Consider the following 20,999-nt stretch of genomic DNA (forward strand, 5'->3'; position numbering starts at 1 on the left):
TACACGTTTCAATTGAGGGAGTTTAAACTCAAAGTAGTTCATATTTCCACCCTGGTGGACAATAAAGATGTATTCTATTCATTTCCATTCTTTTGTAATGATACCACGCTCAGTTTAGTTCAAATGAGATCTTTTATTTCTGCTCTAACAAGGAAAGTGGATTGACTGGTTTCTACAAGTCTGGGCTGCTTGAAATCGTCTCAGATTACAGTGGTCAAGCTATGCAACAGGATAACACGTCTCCTCTGCAGTATGATATACAGTAATGGCTTCAACATTCCTACTCAAAATGTCAAACTCATTTATTCAGACATTTGATCATTTGTACAAGTGGACTGTGGGAACATGTGTTGGCCAAAACTATGAAAATGTGAGATATCATCTATTTCTGTGTTTTTGTACTTTAAATTTTGAAAGACTTTAATCAGGAAGTCCACATCAGTTAAATTGCAAGTGGCAGACAAAACAAAGCTGTGGTGAATATTTTAGATTGATCCAGAGTGAATATAAAAGCAAGCAATATAAAGCAAGAGGAATACGAAACATGCCCCAGCACCTTTTATGGAGTATTGTTAACTGACACGTCAGCATACTGTCTTTTAATATAGTTTTGGAGTTAGTGATTTTATCTTTTGTAGAATATTTACATTTTTTGACATGTGCCGCCTTGAGATGAGTTGATGTATAATGAGAGCCGCCGGTACACCAGAAACAGCGTCAGAGGTGAAGGAAAAAGACACATTTTTACAATTTTACCCTCAATAATTTCACGTAAAAAAAAAACAAAACACCTTCTTGCAAACAAAATGCAAACAATTAGATAGTAAAAGCCCAAAGTGAATATTAACAAATTATTAAATGTAGTCTGGCAGTAGGAGAAAGGGGTTACAAAGTCAAAAAAGTGACTCAGCTCTGTCTGTTATACAGCAGCATCTATCAAACATTAGCTAACAGTAACCAATTTAGAAGGGATGCAATATTTCTTCTTTGTATGAGTATGAATTTAATCCCCTTTTAATGTTTCATATTAGATTTTCTATTTTTTTATGATTATATTATTTTAAATGATCATAACTGAACAAAACTAGAAAACTTAATATATTGTAGACATAGAGACAAAGTTCAAGCACATACATAATGATCATTCATTTCATAATATTTTGTGAGAATTGCTTGCTCTCATTCCCGGTAGGATGTCTTACTATTCATTTTACTATTATAAAAAGGAAGATTTAACTATGTGAATGATACCATTCATCATTCAGGCTAGTGCACGTCTTTGCCAGTGTTTTAACAGCAAGCACATCTTCAGCTCAGTTAAGCTTCATTTACCTGGAGGTGGAGTTTTCTGCCTCAGCCTGCAGCTAAGATTTATGTACTTTGCCCATCAGACATATGAAATGTGCAGTGTTTGCTTTTGCAGGTCTGATGAATGAGCAAAGTGCAAGTGCATACACAGTATATGTGATTACATCCGTCGCCCACATGTCCTCAGACGACCTATGAGGAGCTGACGCTGCCTCTTTTTTCTCTCTTTTTTCTCCTTTCACCTATCCTTTTCTCACTCGTCCTTATCCTTATTCCTTACCTGCAGCCTTTTGTCATCCATGACATGAAGTCTCTAATGGAAGGAGAGCAGTTTATTAATTGCCGACAGATACCCACCCAGCATCACCAGCAGCAGGCCTCTGCCCAAACAGTCGGACATGGAGGTTAGAAGTATAAACATCTCTTATATTCTAATATTAGTTTCCATGATTCTATTTCTGAATTAGTTCATATAAACATTAAGTGTTTACATAGCTCTGCTACTACAACTCTCAGCTTTCCTGATGACTTTATGTCGTTGACAGCCCAAAGTTTTATTCACTTCTTTTTTTAAAGCAGATATTTGCATGTCACGCTTGTTATCACCTTCCTTGCTCAAAGGGTTTTAAATAACTGAAAATATTTCAAACATTTCACACTGCTGGTCTAGTTTTTCTTGTAATCCTGCAACTGAACTGCCTCACCAGAGACCTGAGCTTTTTCTCTGCTCATTCCCCATCCGGTTTTAGGTCTCACACTAGCTCACCAGGGGTCAGAGTGTAGCATTTCAGAGGCTGTGGAGCTGCGTTTCTTCCAGAGCTGTCAATCACGTTCGGCCGAAGCGGTGAGAGAAGTTACAGAGTTCGCCAAAAGTATCCCAGGATTCATCGATCTGGATCTCAATGATCAGGTGAGAGGCAGGAATACTATTGCTCATCCATTCTGTGACTCACATCTGGATACACGATCATTCACTCCAGTCTGTCAGCAATAATTTTGTCATTCACATGTATAGAGGTGTTATATCGTCCCTGCAGATCTAATTAGCATCAGCTCTTCACCTCAACCCCTTACCCTTTTCCCAGGTAACTTTGTTGAAGTACGGTGTGATCGAGATCTTAATCATCATGATGGCTCCTCTGATGAACAAAGACGGGACCCTCATCTCCTACGGACAGATCTTCATGACGCGGGAGTTCCTCAAGAGTCTCAGGAAACCCTTCTGTCAAATGATGGAGCCAAAGTTTGAGTTCTCGGTCAAGTTCAACACGCTGGAGCTGGATGACAGCGACATGGCGCTGTTTCTGGCTGTCATTATCCTCAGTGGGGGTGAGTGTTTGTGTTTGTTTGTTTATTTTCTCATGAGAAATGTCGGGGATGGCATAGATCATAGCAGCCAAGGTTTAGTCTTAGCAGTCTTAGAAGAATAATTCCATACAACTCTCATGTCTGTCCCAGACCTGTCACCCCTCCCCGAAACACTCAATTTATACTATCTCTGCCATCCTTTTACGTAAACTGGTAGGAGAAATGTCCTTTTGTGTTTTCATTTATATAATGACGGGATGTTCACCGCATTTCACTTTCTAACAGGTGTCTGATTCTGACCACCTAATTGTAGTCACTTAATATAGGAACTGGTCAACCTGATCCTTCTTGCTCTGATATTTTAAATCAAGTGGTTGCCTAGTAGTGATTTTAAGATTCACTGTGTGTCCCCTTGTCTAAATGTAAGCGTTATGTGGACAGTGGTAAAGGTGGTGGGATGGACCAAGAAGGGGCACAGGTAAATTTCCGTTATTTTCAAATCCCAGTGTTGACAGGTCAGGTCTGTCCATTGATACGAAGCTGCAGCCAGGAGAGAGTTAACTGGGGCTAGCGGGGGGAAACAGCTGTCTCAGAAATAGTCTGGCACAAAGGGGCCTGCATTGTTAGAGGGTTAGAGTTAGAAAAGAAATGTCAGGGTCAGAGCCAATCAGAGGCAGAGTAGGGCCAGGTATTTGCAGAATACAGCTGGGGGGGAATCTGAATACCCCAATAAAACTGCAACTTGTCATTTTACAGCAAATAAATTCTTAATGAGCTTTAGCAACTTTATGATACATCTTTATTTTAAGTCTTCTCCAGTGTTTATCCTGGATAGCCTAGTTCCTTATTTTTACTTCACTATTTTTTTTATATTGTTATTTTGTATTTTGTATTGTATTTTTACCTCCTACTTTAAAGTTGTTCTTTACTACTGAGTTGATCTCTACTTGTAAGTTGTTCTTTACTTGAAAGTAGTTCTTGTTCTTATTTTGCATGCCCTTGTGTGTCCACCTTTTGAGCTGCTGGAACTGCAAATTTCTCTTTGGAGATGAATAAAGTATCTATCTATCTATGCTAAGCTAAGCTAAATGTGTAATATCGTTTAACAAGCTGTTGTAAACAATCAAGGATTTTGCGTTTTATTCATGAACCTCGTGATATATAATGGCAGATGTGACATGAGCCCTGTTTATGTGTTGGAGGGCTCCTGTTAACAATCAAAGTTACCAACCCACTGCATCTTACATGCTACGTATGGCCTGCCTTGACCCAGTGTGGTGGGAGGCATACATATTAATTGGTGATTCATTTTTTTTTCTCACACCTTCCAATATTACAACCCAAACTGTGCGGTCTTATATTGCTGGTTTGCATGCGGCTACTTGATAAAAGTCTGACCTTGACCTGATGAGGATTCAAATCAGGTAATCAGGTATTTAAGTTAATAAATAACTTAAATTACTAAGATTATACCTTGAAATGAAGATAAGGAGTCTATTGCAAATAGCAATAATACAGCTAGGTCTGGTAATAAAGGACGGCTAAACTGAGGGATTTTCAGCCAATAAATACTTAATGTGTAGTTGTTGGCACCTTTCATCCAATTTTTTTTAACTTGCTTCTCTTTCTGCCTGTTTTTCTTCTCTTGTGGAGAACCTCGTTTTAATTCTTCATGAATACCCTCACTGATCCATCATCCCTGTCTCTGTAACCCGTCCAGACCGTCCAGGCCTGCTGAACGTGAAGCCCATCGAGCAGCTTCAGGAGACGGTGCTCCATTCGCTGGAGCTGCAGCTGAAGCTAAACCACCCAGACTCTCTGCAGCTGTTCGCCAAGCTGCTGCAGAAAATGACGGACCTGCGTCAGATCGTCACCGACCACGTCCACCTCATCCAGCTGCTGAAGAAGACGGAGGTGGACATGTGCCTACACCCACTGCTGCAGGAGATCATGAAGGACTTGTATTAGAATTCAACAGGAGAAAAAGGACAAGTGGAGAAAAGCGGGAAGAGAAATAGAAAGCGTGAATAAAGAGATTTTATTTTTGAAATCATGACTTGCGAAATTAGAGGAGAAAGCGCTTTGTGCTGCCGGTGGGTTGGAGAAAAAAAAAAGTTGGGTAACCAGACAGGCTGACTGAAAATGAGAAAGAGGTAGAGAGGAACAGGAAAAGAGAAATCAAGGATAGAAAGACTGAATCTGAGCGTTAGATCTTGTCTAGACAGCAGCATGTGAGTAACTTGCGGTGCACAGTCATTTAGCCACTGCTGAGCCTGGACATTTTGTGAATGAGTAGGCTGCCAACTTAAATACCAAACTACCACCTACTGCAACAATCATCTGTGACTTACTGACAGAGAGGGGACTTTCTTATTGGCGAGCTGAAGCTTAAAATTGCGAGTGCTCGACACAGCCTGCTTCAAAGCGCCGTGAGGAGAAACGGATCACTGTGAATATTTTACACCATGTGTCACACAGTACAGTATGTGTCGTTCATGTGCAGCTTATCTACACGTTGCATTACAACCGTCATAGGCAGCAGCGGCGTGTCCGTGCTTCAATACCTCTGTGAACACGCACAAATGCATGAACGCAACACACACACACACAAAACGATGAACAGACAGAGCATTTTCTGTTTTGGCATCAGGGTGAAGGTGCTATCTCTTTTTAATCAGCTTTATCCAAAGACAGAAATCAGATTACCGCCTGTAACATATTTTAGTGTCGGTCCCGTGTACAAACTGTGAGAAAGTGTGAAGCCAACAGAAGGCACATTTCCATGATGATGTCAGCTCTTTGTTGAGAAATGAAACAGTATACGCCATATTGTGCCTTTAAGAGTCACTGTTTTGTTTTTTGTCTTTTGCTGTTTTGTCTGTTTTCTTGTGAAATTACTGCCATTTAGAAAACATTAGATATAATACACATGTATAATGTATAATATATATTCATGTATATTATTTTTGTATAAATGAAACTGTCAAACACAATTGGCTTTTCAGCCTGAGCGGTTTTATTTCAAATTCTTGAAAAAAAGTGGTTGAGTTTTACTATGAAATTATTTTGTACATGCAAAGTGTCTGGTATGTCTGTTGTTTTTCTTTGACGGGGTGTCTTGGACAAAGGTATTGGAATAATACCAGTAAGGGGAGAAAATAGAATTGTGGTAAATAAAATATTTTCTAACTTTTTATTTGAAATCAGTCTCTTGTCTGTCTCAAGCGAACTTGCACATGTACTGTCAAAATCCATTTCCAAATAGTGTCTTGAAAGCAATCCAGTCACCCAAAACTCTTGGAAATGTGTTTGCATTCATTACATCAGCTGTCCTCAGCGTCTGTTACCAAACACACACGCGCACACACCCTGTTGGAAAGATTGCAACATCTGAACTCTGCTGAACTCAACCAGAAGACCAAAGTCTGTGGATGCAGATTTGATCAGCAAGAGGGGATGTGGGTTTATTTTTTAGTCTTTAATACTTTTTTGGAAATTCTGCTTTTTTTAAGCAGGCATCAGCTTATTTCCAGGAGACAGGCCAGAGAGAGGAAAGCATGAGACAACAAGGTCAGAGTCAAACCGAGGACATCACACTATCAGGTCACCTCAACATGTGGCGATGGTTCACTTATACAAAGCTCCTATTGTCTGGCTTTTTGCCAAGTCTGTCAACACCCGAATGCATGTGTTCTTCCTCCCTTACAGCAGACACATGCCTTCATCATATGAAGGACTTATACTCAGTTAAATCCAATAGTTAGTTAAATAATAGTTTATGGCTATGAGGTATTCAATGTGAAATTCAGCTTTCAGTTCTTAATGATGAATTTTCTTGTTAACTCATACTCCTTGATTTGCTTTTTCTTACCCTTCTCTGGAAGATTGGGATGTTCTGATGGTGTATCAATACAAAACTGATCAGATATCTGAAGAACAATTACCTGGTGAAAACAAACCACATACCTGTATGTTTGAAAAGTTCCATTAGAACATACATACTGTCCCTTGTTTCTTTTTTTTTTTTTTTAATTGTTGTTTTCAGATATGCTTTATGGACCTTGCGCTTCACTCTGTGGTTTCCCATTCGGTATGGAACCTCAGGAAACAGCCGCTTTTGGTTGTGAAACAGAGACGAGCGTCACATTCCTTCTTGCTTTGCATAAGAAACACAACTCTTAGTTTAAGAACTCCATAATTCGACAAGACTGTTGGCTCTAAACTGGTAACACCGAGAGGACTTCCTGTCAGTCCTGACTGTGGGATCCCGTGTTACTCTCAGTCACTGCCCTCATGCTCGCTGTCCTCACTATCAGCAGGTAAAGACATTACTCATCAAGATCCTTTCACCCCTTTAGAACATAAAATGTACCTGTGCCCTGTACCTGTGTATTGCTGAGTATTAACATAGAGCAAAAACACTGGCCTGAAACGAGCTTCGAGCACTACGCTGACATATCATCACCTCTTCAGTGGATGCGGTGAACTTGTTAGAACATCCAGCAGACAGCGAGCAACACTATCGATCATTTGGAGCCATATTTCTGGCCAGCTGATGAACATAAGTCCAGTAGTCACGCTCTCTTAGCTGTGGCTGGGTAAAAAAAGCTCAGGATCCTCTGTGGGGCTCGTCGCCATGATGGGCCAAATGCAAGACCTGTGCTGTATGTTGTTCTGCATCCTGAAAAGGTGTTCCCACGCCACATTATGCCCAATTCTGCTGCTCATTTGCTTGTTCGGAAACATAGAAAATAAATAAATACTCAGAAATGGGAGGATGTAGGACTTAAAAAGACTTTATGTCGGAATGACGAGGTGTCTCTTTGTCTTTCTCTCTTTGTTTACACATGTCGGGGTCTTTTTCTCAGGTTATGAGGACAATCATAAACGTTGGGAACAATAAGACGTGATGAGAGGAGAAAAAGGGAGAAAAGATGAGGCGAGGAGAGAGCCGGGCCGTGAGAACGTGGCAGCGTAAAGGAGAAGTTTGGCCCCTAAAAATAAGCCTTTGAATTGGCAGATGATGGTGGTGGGGGGTTTCTGGCTCTGACCCGGATGGTCCTGTTGGATGGTTGATGATGATGGTAATTAAATGTGTTCTTTATGTCGAGTCAGCATATCCTCACTTTGTTACGGCCGGTCTCTGCTGACCGGACCCTGCCAAGATTCCTGAGCTAATCTGCCAAATAGTTTTCAGAAAGTATATTTCTAATGTTGTCCGTCCACACAGAGCCAAGTCCAAAGATAGCAGTTGTGATTTACACAAGGAAGTTTTGTTTTTGCTCGATTTCCTTAAGAAACAGCAGCTTCGCTTTTCAGCCTCTTTTGTTTTAGTATCAGAGAGGAATTTCACTCCCACCAGAGTGTGATGATACCTGATATGTGTGTGTGTGTGTGTGTGTGGGTCCTCGTACGAGCTTTGTTCCTGAAGTGATACACCTGCCACTGTAAGACAAATGTAGCTCTTGAGAAACTGTTTTGTTAAATCTGGTGTTTATACAGAAAATACCTCCGGAATTTACATGAAGGGACTTCAAGTTCTTTTGAGCTTTACTGGAAAACAGTTTAGACTTTCAGCAGAAGAAATAATGTAGATACTCGGTTTGAATCCAGGTAGAAAAACAGCATGTTTTATGTGTTTAATGTGAAGCTATTCTTTATACAATGATGTATTACAATGAAAATCTAAGGAGGTGTCCTGGTGGAATAGTAGTTAAGATGCACACTGCATGATGCCAACATCCCAGATTTACTATAAAATTATGCAATAAAGCAAAAATCAGTGATTGATTTAGTTTAATTGTGGATTATTCAGTGACATGAAAACATTAAAAGGTCTTTCACAGTTCATTTTTCTCCATCTTTCTTTCTTTACTCCTAAAATAATATGTAGCTTTTGGTATGAAGTCAGCTTTCATAAATAAGTAGGCTAAAGGAAGTGTCAGAATTATGATTTGAACATTAATAACTATGTAGCTCTACACTACACATGAAGAAGAGACTGAGATTACTTGACAGCTTTGATTCCCTGGATGTAATTCATGTGTAATTTAATATTGCCCAACATGAAAGAAAGAGGAGAAATGCTTACGTAACTTCCAGTGTCAACATGTTTCTCCGCCCACTCGTACTTTTCACAGATTGTCTGACGTCAGTTTTAACCGGCAGGGCTCACACGCAACACGTCACATTACCTTTGTCAGGTGGATACTTTCCAGGTGATTCACTCGTTCACCTGCCCTTCAATATCGTTGTCTGGAAAATTAGTGCGAGGTGATGAAATGTGACCTAGTTTATGCACATGATGAGGGCATTGTCCAAGTGACAGGGCCGATACTGTTAGCCTCTCAATATTTCTTCATGTTCCAAATGGCATATTTAACATGAAGAAACACATATACCCGACATTACATGTAGCGGTTAAAGTATTTTTCCCAAAAGAGACTTTTTCTGGATATGAGGAGAACAAACTACACACAAGCAACATAAGAAAGACTGGATCAAAAACACACGCAATCCGAATCATCAACAAAAATCTGAATATTTTCAAAAAGAGCTCAAGAAGTCGTTGTTATGAAACGACATCTGTAAAAAAAACCCCAATCATTTCTTCAGTAGTTCTAAGTTTTATTTGCTTTCTTGCCAATAATTTGATGAGAAGATCAACAGGCCCACCACTCTCACAATTTTTACTACATGAAGCCACAGTCATGTTGCTATTACCTTAGCTTAGCATAAAGACAGCTAGCCTGGCTCTGTCAGAAGATCAAGAAAGGCACCCACCCTTTGGTTTTCATACAGATTAAACATGTTAACTGGTGAGCTTTAGAGGCGCTGGTAGACAGAGCAAGGCTAGTTGTTTCCTTGTGTTTCCAGTTTTATTGCTATGCTAAGCAGTGTCCTAGCTGCAGACCCATATGTAAAGGACAGATATGAGAGTGGTATTGATCTGCTCATCTGACTCTCAGCAAGACAAACTACTCCTTTGAAACTCTGTTTTTGCACCGAATGAAACCAAGCGGATGCGGGCGAGTGGGCATCTTGTTTACCAACGCTGCCTGCACAGCATCGTTACTATCTCTGTGCATCAAAGTGTCGTGCATTTTTCTGGCAAACTCAGCTTTAACAGTCTGCTTTTGTTCTCAGATTGATGCCTTTCTGTGTGGCGGAGTCTTTCAAGGTTGTCTTTCTGAGGAGGCCCTTTAAAGCCTCTCTCACAGCGTACCCATCTGTATGTTGATCGTTAGTCCTACGTGCTTTCCCAAATCTGCAGAAATAGAATGGATTCCCCCCAAAGATAAAAGCTAAAGTGCGCCTAAAACTTGGCTAAAATTTCCTCGAGGGAGAGCCTGGAAGGAACGGTGGTCTCTCTGAAGTTGACAATGTACCAACTTCTCCAAGCCAAAGGTTGGTCAGAGGGGACAGGCCTCCATCTATTTCCCCTTTTGTTGGTTTGGTTGGTAGTCATGGTTATAGTGAAACTGTGGCCTTACAGTCCACAGGGAGGATCACAGCATGCCAGTGACAAGGCAAAAAAAAAACCCAAAAACACTGGCACTGGATCTATTTTCCCAAGACCACCACAGACCAGCATGAAGTGATCAGGAGAGGTCAAGGCCTTGTCTGGAGTCCAGCGGCTGAGGGTTCATCAGGTGAGATTTGTATTGGTGGATAAAAAGCATCTAATCTGGATGGAGGTTTGTTTGCTCGGTGTTTCTGAATGGTAACCCGGCAAACTTGACTGTAGACAACACAACAGATCCCATTACAAAGCATTTTATTCAGGATACAGGAAGACTATCGATCCATTCTTCTGGATCAGAGTGATCAGGAGTGGATCAGCAGTTTGATTGGCAGCCCTGGCGTCCTGTTTAGTTGTGTAATATCTCCCTCTGCAGGCTGGAAACAGCTCCTGAACCTCACAGCAGGGATGTTTTCCTCTGCTGGAGCCAAACCAAACCAGTGCTGCTGCGCTGTGGTGACCTTGCCACACATCCTCTCTGCAGCTGCTGATTCAAAAGAAAAAAACAAAACAAAACATGATATTCAGCAGATCAGTCCTGTAGTGTGATGAGGGCTCAGGATTGAGCCATTTGAAGGCAGAGGTTGAGGTCGAGGATGGATCGCAATCAGCTCGCAGGAGTGAACATCTCCACATCCATCTGATTATTACAGATTGTCCGCAAACATACATTGATTGGAGGAGTTGCAGCACCTCAGCGGCTGTTGTATTGTTTCAGCTGGTTGAGCTGAAGAGGGAGAAGGAACAATAGAGGCCAATAACAATAATGTAGCTGTCAGGACTGTGAGGGAGGCAAGGTCAGTGAGGTGATACAGTAAACAGGCCAGCCCAATTCCTTCCCATGGCCTCCTGGCTTCACTGAACGAACAATAAAAAGTCGAGTTAAAGCTGTTCTGTTTCACAAAATCAAACCGTAGTCATGAGTCGCCTGGACGGGATCAACGCAGGATCAAATCAAAGTGACGTACGTTTGAAACACCTGATTATTTTTACCTCTGACAAGGACTTTATGCTTTAGATTCGGTTTGTTCGTTTGTTGGATTATGGGGAAACTACTGGGCCGCTTTGGACCAACATGGACCAAAGAAGAAACCCCTTTAGATTTTGGAGCAGATCTGAATTTCGCGGCGAAAACGCAAATTATTTTTCACTTTTCGTTAACGTTTGGCGGAATAAATGTCATACATTTTAAAATCCAGTAGATGGCGGTGAAGTTCAACAGTGACAAAACATAGCCAGTTGAAGAGACGCGATTTACTCAGTTTCACAACCCGCTGTTATCAGTAATCCTCTGGGAAACTTCGCTGCCATAGAAACGCACACATCATGCAACTATAATTATACTTTTACTCACGTCTAAATGTGAAATTCTGACAGTTATGGAAATATATTCAGACATATATCAGCCTTATGGTTGCACTTTAGATGATGGTTACAGATTAGATTATAGATGAGTAGACTCTAGCCTTGGGGGAGGCCTGCCCTTCTAGTTTAACACAGTTTTTTTAGTTTATAGATACATATTATTTAAACAGAAAAAAAGATAAATGTATGTCATTTGTTCTGTGATGTTGACTCATTAAAAGAGTTGAATTTTGTTTGCTTGCTTTCTGCATGTGAATAAATGTGTGTAACAATATTTGGAAGCAAGATTAAATTACTTTCAGGCCTTTAAGGATCAGCATTTTGATTAATGCCATGCTCATCAATCTGCCCTGTTTGTATATGAGACAGAAGGGTTACAGTTGCTTGAAAGCAGCCAAAAATAATCAGGTTCTTTCTGTTTATATTTCTTTAACCATAATGAATCTCGCTCTGGGCAACGTCTTTTTTTCCCATCTATCTTGACACCGAGGAACAGGAGGAGAAAGTTTGTGTCAGGCGACCTTTGGAAGTGCAGACATCCGTGGTCAAAGTTGTCCAATTTCATGTGTTCATGTCGTCGATTTTGTACTGCATATTTTGGCCAATACAGGAAAAAACAATGTAAGTTGTAGCATCTTTTTTTTTTTTTTTTTTTTGCAACAGCGGTTTAGCTCTGTGGTTTTAATTAGCTGCTGCTGAAGCCAAACATTAGTCATGTTCCCACAACACAATCTCTGCACTTCATTTGAAATTCCATAACAAAAATAAGAATTCAGTTTTTTTAGCGGATTAATTCTGTGTAACCACTGTGGTGTTCATGAAGTGGTGCTGAAATCAGTGCAGCAGCTATCCATCATGCCTCTCACACACACCTGCCTCAGGGGGACAATCAACTGATCAGAAGCAATATCTCCCACTGGACTGTCCGAGTTTATGTGTTTGATTCCAGACGTTTTCCCTCGCAGCCCGGCAGGAGGGAAAGTTAGTCTACTGTTCTGTGAACATAAGAGCACCACTGCTCTCACTGTGTGTGGTCCTGACCCTGCGTACCATTCACGCCGCCAGGAAAAAAGTTACTCTGTTTGGATTTTTGCTCACATTGCAGCATATTCTCAGCGTGTGACCACAGAGGAGCTTAGAGGAGCGGCTGATTGAATTAAAGAATTTTCAGATTTATCATTTAAGATTGGAGGCTGTTTCACAGTCAAAGTACAGACGTTAATAGTAACACAAATTCAGGATCCTGGTACTGTGGCTAAGTGTCATCCATCACTGGGACACTTGCATAGAACATCATTAATGTTAGCAACAACTGTGCTTTTCCTATGATGTCAAGTCAAAATATCTCCTGTGATTAAGACCTTTTTCACACCATGTTGTTAAATGTTGACTTTTAGAATGAAAAACAAGGAAGCGTGCATCAGCAGCATCATTTACAAGTTTCAGCTGAGGAACTCTGGAAATATTTCTCACCTTAATTTTCTATACAGTTAGTACTCCAGCCCGATTTCAAATGTAGTCACGAGTCAGTTTTCTTAGCCAGGAACACATACAAGGAATTTGTATGTATAGATTCTTTTCATTTACACTATATAAAAAGCAATAATGACCAACATCATGCAATGTCTATATATGTCAGCTCTTCCCCCTAAACTACAACAACAACAAAAAAAGCAAATAAAATAAAAAAGAATAAATATTGGATTGGCAATGTAATAGATTACTTTATATACATGAAGTGTGTGTACACAGTATATACAGTGTGCAGGATTTATATTTGACTATGATGGTTTATATGTGCATGCCAAAGCTCAGAGTTCATTTTAAAGTGTGAATATATAATTCATCAGAAGTAGTTCTGTGGATGTTTTTTGTGTTACAGGGTTGTTGACGCTATATGTGAATGATTTAGCTGCTCATCACTGTGAAAATTACAAATACAGAGTGGCTTTACACAAATTTCACAGCAGTCACTTACTGAACAGCCAAAGGGGACTGAGGGCAATTGTGTTTCTGTATCTATCAGAGTGTTAGTGGTTAGGGAAGTGTATTCAGGCCATGAAACAAACACTAGGCGGCGGTAAAGCAACACTGGATGTAGTCCGCCGAAGAAGAAAACCCGGAAGGAGCCTTTATTTTGGTTTTGCCTCGGCGGGAAGGGAAGTAAACAAACCGAATGGTACGTTTTAAGTTCAGTGTTTAATCTAAGCAGTGTTCTTATGTAACCATAACATCAGCTAATGGGTCAGCATCTTTCTCCAAAAGAAAATGCCATTGAACGGGCTACGTTCAAGCTAAACGTGCTAACCAGACTTAGCGTTAGCGACTGTAACTTAGCTAAACAACGGAAACCTTCTTCCAACGCACTGTGCATGAGGACAATGACTACTTTTAGCGTCCAATAATGTCTTGGACGGCTCATTTCATTTATGTGGCTCTCGATCCCAATACTCAATCTCAGTTTATGTTATTGGGTGATTGGCTAGTTAGCCACAATTAAATAGCCTACAAATCTCCAGTAAAAGTATGCTCTGACCTTTGACTGTGAATTTGAGTGCTCTTGACCACAAAATAATTTACCTTCACAATGTTTCTAAGCCGACAGGTCAGGTACAACCACACTAACTACTATAAATGATTTGGAAATAGAGAAACACCCGCAGTGAAATTCGACAGCTGCACGAAATGCATCCTCCAAAATGACCAGCTAAAGCTTAATTTATGTAAGGGATGATGATAACCCGACCTGAAGAGGTAGACGCCCGACGCGACGAACACGGCTTAATACTAAAACATTCAGTAATGTGACACAAAATACTGATTAAACATATTTTATTGATGTAAAATTAGCCTAGCCTCTGCTGTCACTGCTCTCACTACGCAGCGGCATTGAAAGTAAACAGGTACGTTGCACAACAACCGCCGTGTGCAGGCAGGCAGACAGGAGAACATATTTCTTTACAGTTATTCAGCGAAATATGTCAAATGTGGAGAAGTGACGGGATATCCCAAAACTGAGAGAGACGTAGCTGGAGACAAAGTTTTGTTAGTTGTGTTATGTTAGTAACACAGCAGCATCTTTAATATTTGACATGTATTAAGCACTGTCTACTTTGTAATCCCCCCTCTTCCACCAGGTGAGCCACCTTGACCATGTCGTCCAAACAGCAGGATGTGGCCAAATCTGATGTCTCCCCAGTTCTGTTCATGGCAGTGAACGGTGAACCCATGTCCTTCTTCTTGCGACCGGGTCCTGTTAAACGTAAACTCCAGCCGCTCATCACAGCTGGAGGAGGGATGCTGTGCAGTGTCCAGCAGCCGGGGGCAATCCTGCTGATTGACCCAGATGAAAGAGGCTGTCTTGCTGAAAGTACTGCTCACTGGTAGGTGCCGGACTGTGCTTCCTTTAGAAAGTGTTTATGTCAGGAAGAATCCAGCTTAGACTATTCAGTTAATTAAAAAAAAAAAACACACTATTTGGCTGTATTATGCAAGACTATTGTTTGGTGTTGATGAGTTTATTCAACAAATTTATTTCAATTTCATATTTTGACATTTAGTCTGCTCAGCATTGAAACACGTCCCAGTATAGCAGAGAATGTCTTTTTCTAAGACATTCCAAGTTTTTATTTTACTGTTATTAAAATGTTTAAGTGTCTTTTACAGATGCAGCTTAATTATAGCACATAAAGTCAGTGTAGAAATTGGATCTTAGCCTTACACACAGTGAGCAAAAGTCTGTCTCATCACACACTGGGTAGAGGGTGTGTACATATCCATGTTAACATATGGGACATTTTGTAATTCAGTATTACTAAGATGTTCCAACATATGTAGTAGCTGTTGTTTGTGGACTCATTGAAACAAATGCCTACATGCTTGTTTGAAGGTTTGTATTTTAACTTTGCTGCTTTTAGAATTGCTGTACAATTGGGTTTCCCCAAAACAACATTTGATTCATATTGGTTTTAATCAAATTGTGAAAGCTATGCACTGCTCTACATTGCCCTTGTTAGACAATTAAACAGCATTTCTCTGCACTGTAGGTAGGAGCATTGTCAGATGAAACATGGCTAAACGAACATTAACCGTATCACTGACTTTTAGCAGAATATTCAATATTCATAAGTACTGTTACTGGAAAAATGTTCTATACATTAAAATGGCTTACTACATTGAAGTGATAATCTTGAAGATTTTCATTTAGATAATTTTGTGTTAAGTCGCTATTTATCCCTGAATGAGGTAACACAATGGTAAAAGTAAAAGTATTGCAATATTGATATAAAGTCAATATTACATTCCCAGAAAAGGTGCTGTGTTACTTACTGGTAATGCAAACTGAACATTTCCGACTGCTGCAGCTTCACGTTAAAAGTCTTTAACTGATGAAACACGAGTTGACTTTTATTATGAAGTGGTCACAGGAAATGCAATGTTTCTCAATGGGCATTGCACGTACCACTATCGGTCATCAAAAACGCATCTACAAAACAAGACAATGGTCATTTCAACATTTTTTGACAGAGGATCAGCTTGACATATTGCAGGGAGTAATCACAGAAGAAGAAGCAGCCTCAGTGAGCTGTTAAATGAAGAGCTGCAGGCTGCACACCTCCAGCCTCTCAGCCAGGTAACTAGCTCCTTGAACTGAACCGTGCTGTCTGCAGACTCATGCTGTGCAGTTTTTACTGCTTTAGTTTTTGAGTAATATGACAATCATTTGTTTTACTGTCCCAGAATTCTGTGACCTGTAGTATTAAACCACGTTTGCTATTACCCGCAGTAACTACAGGTGTCGCCAAATCAACCAGCACCAAAATCTTTGAGATTACCACTTAAAGTTTTATGCCTCCTTTCTAATGACAGAACACTCTTGAGATTTAGCACAGTGAGCTAAAGCATTGCTGTGTATATGTATTTGATCGGCTAGCTCCTTTAATTTAGCAAAAGTTGTCCCTATGTCACTAAACACTAAAAAAATCTGGGCGCTGTTTTCTCCTCAGGTACGTGTCCACTCAATACATTCACGACTGTATTGAGAAGGATGAACAGCTGAATTTAGAGGACTACAGATTAAATTCTGAGGTTGTCCCGAGACACTCTGCTCGACTCAAAAATAAAGGGAGCTCTCCTGGACACTTAGGAGGTATGATATGATCAAGACCTAACTCTAATGTTTGTCATAAGCATAATCAATGTTTCTAACATTTATGTGTGCCATTGATTCTGCGTTAACATTTTGCGCAACACCCAAATTAAAAAATAGTTAACATGTTGTTGTTGTAGCTGCACCATTTGTTATTGATCTGGAATTTATGTTGCTCTGTTTATTTGTTTTGAATCTACTGATGTATCCACACCATTATTCTTTCATCATAATTAGGCAGGGTTGCCTACACAACTGAAGATGACGCTGCCATTTTGAGTTATGTCAGAGAGCACAAGGCAGACACCGGGGGGAACCGGCTTTGGCAAGAGATGGAGAAGCAGCGTGTAACCAGTCACAGCTGGCAGTCAATGAAACACCGTTATAGAGCACGCCTGGCAAAGAAACAGTCAGAGGCTGTGGAGGTCGCAACGACAGAGCAAGACGCCAAGGCAGCAGAGGGAGACACCAAGGTAATTAACCTGGACGGTGTTGCCAGGTATTTTGTTACATATTTCTCTGTATTACACGTTTCTTTCAATAATTAGAGGCACAGGTTTCAAGTACATATGTACAGTCTAACCCAATTCAATAGACAAGTCCAACATTTGTGAAGCTTATAATGTTCAGGTTCTGTTGGTACTGTGTCAAGAGACGTCATTTTCTGGTGAACAACAATATATTGAAAGTTCCTAATTTTATGCCCCCCTCATGTGTTTAAATGCATGCAAATAAAATATGAAAAGCATTTCAATATAGTGCAGATATCCCAAGTAGCCAGCAAAACCCAAAACGCCCACTGATGTCACAGAGGCTGCGGGGCGAGTGTTGTTTTTGATGCTACCACTGGATGGCGCCAAATTAAAAGACTAGTCACGGTCACAAAGTTTCTCATGTTTCTGCTCATAGGTGGAAGGAAATGAAGAGACAGACGTTGAAAACCCCTCCAGGACAGAAGACGCTGTTTCTCCTCAGATGCATGCAACAGAATCAGACCTAACGCAGGTACTAACCAGAACTCACTGCTTCCAACAGACACCACTGTTTAATGTTGTATGTTCTGTATATACTTATTATAACAGATTATTTCTTAGTAGTTTGTATGTGATTAGATAGTTAGTCATATTGAACAGAACTGAACAGAGCTGATTTGGTGTCTTCACAGATTGATCAGGCAATACCAGCTGAGCACACACAACCAGAAGCTCAAACATCCATCTGTTCCCGACGAGAAGTGCAACATGTGAGCCCACAGACAAGTAAACAACCAGCTGATGACACACAAGTAGAGACTGTGGAAGCTGAAACATCAGACTCCCCCCAACCTGAGAGAGTTTGTTTGGACCCACTGACAGATGCTTCTCCCATTCCAGCTGAGAGCACAGAACCAGAAACAGATGAACCACAAACAATCATATCTCCACGAAAAGAGAGCATGCCAGAGGCTCAGCCCGAGTCCCTGCGCGACTTCTCTTCTCAGAAGAAGCCAAGAGAGAAGCTGAAGTCCTCCCCCAGGCTTGTGCAACCACAACGGCGATCCACGCGTAGGCAGCTTCAGCTCGAGGATTCAACATCGCCTGAACCATATGGCAAAACACGCAGATCGTCATCAAGTTCTGCTGAGCACCTGTCAACATCTCCTCATCCCTCGAAGAAAACTAAACCAGCCCTTAAGGCTGCTCTCCAAAATGACACAACAGTTGACGAGCCGCCTTCTAAGAAAGCCAAAGGAAAGAGTGCAGCAGAGAGTGAACAGGAGGAGAGTAGGCAAGCTGCTGTCTCTGAAACAACACAAGCAGGTTTGTAAGACATCTAGTGTGGGACACAAAACACAACGACAGCATCTTCATACCTCTGCAAGCCTTAATACCACAGAGATTTGAGACTGTTTTTGTTTTGTAGATGCCGAATCTAATGCAGCGCCACACAAACCAGAGAAGAAAAAAGAAAAGAGAAAGCTGGGGATTCTGGAGTTGGCTACAAAGGAGTTTGAAGATGAAAGCGAGGTAAGACACAAACACTGGTTTTTGAAGAGCGCATTTATAAAGGGCAAAGCACTGTTGGCAATGTTACTGCATGGAAACACCCACCCACTCTAAGGCAGTGAAGAACCCACATCCACCACACAGGCTCACACATTCAGTAACTGATCATGAACCTGAGGAAGTACAAGCGTTTTTAGCTCTTAATGCGACCACAGAAATATACAGAGGAGCCAGGCCATGAAGTACATTAAAGACTATAAAGATCTTGTTAAAAAAAAATAGATTATAAAGAACTGAAATACATGTTTTTTTGTTGTCATTTTTAATGTTCCGTCTCTCAGTCTGATGAGGACGAAGCTCCAGATCTCCAAAACCCAACTGAAACAGTGACGGTGCCGCCCACATCTACAGAACCCCAGCTCCCCTCTCCAGACGCATCTACTTCCACACAGGCCAGCCCTGAACATGGACCTGGCCTCCAGGAGAAGGAGCCAGAGGCGCAGGCCTCCGTTCGCAACTGCCTTCCACCAACAGGCTGCCCTGAGCCCAGTGCTGCTGAGCCCGCTGCCGCCAAGCCTGCAGCCGTCAGTGCAGCCTCCAAGGCCCACCTGTTCATATTCGACAGTGAATCTCAGGAGGAAGAATCTCAGTCCATTTTTGTCGGCAATGCAGCAGCTTCAGCCAACCTCCAGCCTACGGTGAAGAAAGACGCTGCTTTTTCACTGACTCAGGTTCAGCTTGACGAGGACAAGGAGCGAATCACAGAGCTGATGAAGGAGACAAACCAGGTGGACACTGTGAAGCAGTAGATGCACCTTACTTTTCCTTCCTATTTAGTGGGATGTTGGCAAATTGACTCCACATGTGATGAAAGAGTCCGCTGCTGAATTTGGCATTTCCCCCCAAAACAAGTTAACTATTAGAAGATGAAATTGTTATTTTGAAACTTTGCCTAAATTCCCCAAAATTCCTGAGCTTAACAGTTCCATGCTTTTTTATTCTTGGCTGGATTTGGTTTGGCAATATTCTGTTCTTTCTAACGTCTTCTGTTTTTGTTCTAGGACTTAGGCAGTGTGACCAAAGCGCTGCTGAAGACCAGCGGAGACTTCTCTGCCGCTCTGGACCTGCTTCTGAATCCCTTCTCTGTTTCAGGACCGTTTTGGAAACGCAGTGACGACGGTCTTTTGCTCTCAGCTGATCCTGTCGTCCGACAGCAGCTACAAGAGAGATACGGTGAGGAGAAGGTGGCCAAAAGAATAATGTTCCTTGAGCTAGATGGATGAATATGAAACACAGATTAATGTAGAAGCAAGGGAAAATAGGCCGTCTGTACATAGGGAGCATACTCGTGTATCTACTCAACATCTAACTGGTATGAAATGTTCATTAGAGTTTGAGTCCCCATGTCCACTGTCAGTTTCTCTGTTGCCGTCTCCTTCATTTCTGCTTCTTCTGATTAATTCTGAAGAGATAAAGTCCGAAACAGTTGAGAATTAAAGCAGATGTTTTTAGGTAAATTAAGTCAACGCTATTGTTCCTGCAATTTATAAGTTTGTGTGGGAGCAGAATCTTTTAATATGTTTTAACATAAATGTTTTTCTAATGTTTGCTTTCAATGAATTGCATAATAAAGAGTTTATTACCATGTAAAAACACCTGCTTTACATTATGAAATGAATCCCCTTTTCTTGTATTGTATTTCACCGCTTGTTTGAGCAAATTGCATTCGGATGGTTAACAGAAAAATGACGAAAAAAAAATGATATATCAAAAAATATGTTTAGATCAAAATTAGCTAGATTGTTTCCCTTTAACCAAAGAAGTTACTGCTGTAAGTGCAGCAAAATGTGCCTCCACTCCTCTAGGAACTAGAAATCTTACAGTAACCAGGATCTTGCATGTTTCATACAGTCACATTTTTCTGTTGTTTTTTTTTTTCAGGTAAAAATGGCTGAGTGAGAATGGAAAATGTGTATGAAAATAAGGTCCAGTGTTTATTCGGTGCACATTCTGGACAAAACTCCTTATCAGTTTGAATTAATCAATACCAGCAGTTACCAGTTTGAGTCATTAATTGACATTAAAGTCATTAATCTTCACTACAGCAGATATTGAACCGCTTGGATTTTGCCAGGTAATGATTTGATTATGAAAATCAGACTTTCCAACAATTATTATAGTTTCATATACTTGGCTGTTAGACAACTGCAATCCAAAATTGTCTTCTGATGATCAAGAAACTATAGTGTTTACAGTCACACTAAATAGCTACTGTGTATAAATTGCTTTGACTCCAGCATAGACTGTACATAATAATAATTAAAAACTTCATTTATTTAGCACTTTACAAAACAAGGTTAGA

General features: G+C 40.7%; 2 protein-coding genes across 4 annotated transcripts in view; both read left to right on the forward strand.

Annotated features, from left to right (window-relative positions):
* Positions 1-5,810, forward strand: part of pparg (peroxisome proliferator-activated receptor gamma) — a 32,344-nt gene extending 26,534 nt beyond the window's left edge. Inside the window, exons 6-9 of the mRNA XM_041955638.1 lie at positions 1,595-1,712; positions 2,058-2,218; positions 2,394-2,637; positions 4,337-5,810. Coding sequence (XP_041811572.1) covers positions 1,595-1,712; positions 2,058-2,218; positions 2,394-2,637; positions 4,337-4,584 — 771 coding nt within the window. The 3' untranslated portion in view covers positions 4,585-5,810. The remainder of the gene's footprint in view (positions 1-1,594; positions 1,713-2,057; positions 2,219-2,393; positions 2,638-4,336) is intronic.
* Positions 5,811-13,608: 7,798 nt separating this feature from the next.
* On the forward strand, positions 13,609-20,978 carry LOC121621517 (telomeric repeat binding factor 2, interacting protein). Of its 3 annotated transcripts, none has more exons than XM_041958041.1 (10): positions 13,609-13,682; positions 14,641-14,886; positions 16,510-16,652; positions 16,890-17,125; positions 17,562-17,657; positions 17,818-18,451; positions 18,555-18,658; positions 18,979-19,425; positions 19,699-19,870; positions 20,579-20,978. In XM_041958041.1, exons 2-10 carry the CDS (start codon positions 14,657-14,659, stop codon positions 20,590-20,592), a joined length of 2,076 nt encoding a protein of 691 aa, XP_041813975.1. In that variant the 5' UTR covers positions 13,609-13,682; positions 14,641-14,656; the 3' UTR covers positions 20,593-20,978. The 3 variants fall into 3 exon arrangements, with proteins under 3 accessions (XP_041813975.1, XP_041813976.1, XP_041813967.1); XM_041958042.1 differs by lacking the exon at positions 20,579-20,978 and having other exon boundaries at positions 17,818-17,911; positions 18,026-18,451; positions 19,699-20,292; XM_041958033.1 differs by lacking the exon at positions 20,579-20,978 and having other exon boundaries at positions 19,699-20,292.
* Positions 20,979-20,999: the final 21 nt, after the last annotated feature.

This window comes from Chelmon rostratus, chromosome 2 (genome assembly GCF_017976325.1).
Source record: "Chelmon rostratus isolate fCheRos1 chromosome 2, fCheRos1.pri, whole genome shotgun sequence".
Lineage (NCBI taxonomy): Eukaryota > Metazoa > Chordata > Actinopteri > Chaetodontiformes > Chaetodontidae > Chelmon > Chelmon rostratus.

Bases quoted from the DNA above. Each gene is read 5' to 3' on its own strand.
- LOC121621517 (XM_041958033.1), top strand. From the start codon at position 14,657: ATGTCGTCCAAACAGCAGGATGTGGCCAAATCTGATGTCTCCCCAGTT. The intron at 14,887-16,509 runs GTAGGTGCCGGA...TTTTCTCCTCAG, and splicing joins GCTGAAAGTACTGCTCACTG to GTACGTGTCCACTCAATACA. The intron at 17,658-17,817 runs GTACTAACCAGA...GTGTCTTCACAG, and splicing joins CAGAATCAGACCTAACGCAG to ATTGATCAGGCAATACCAGC.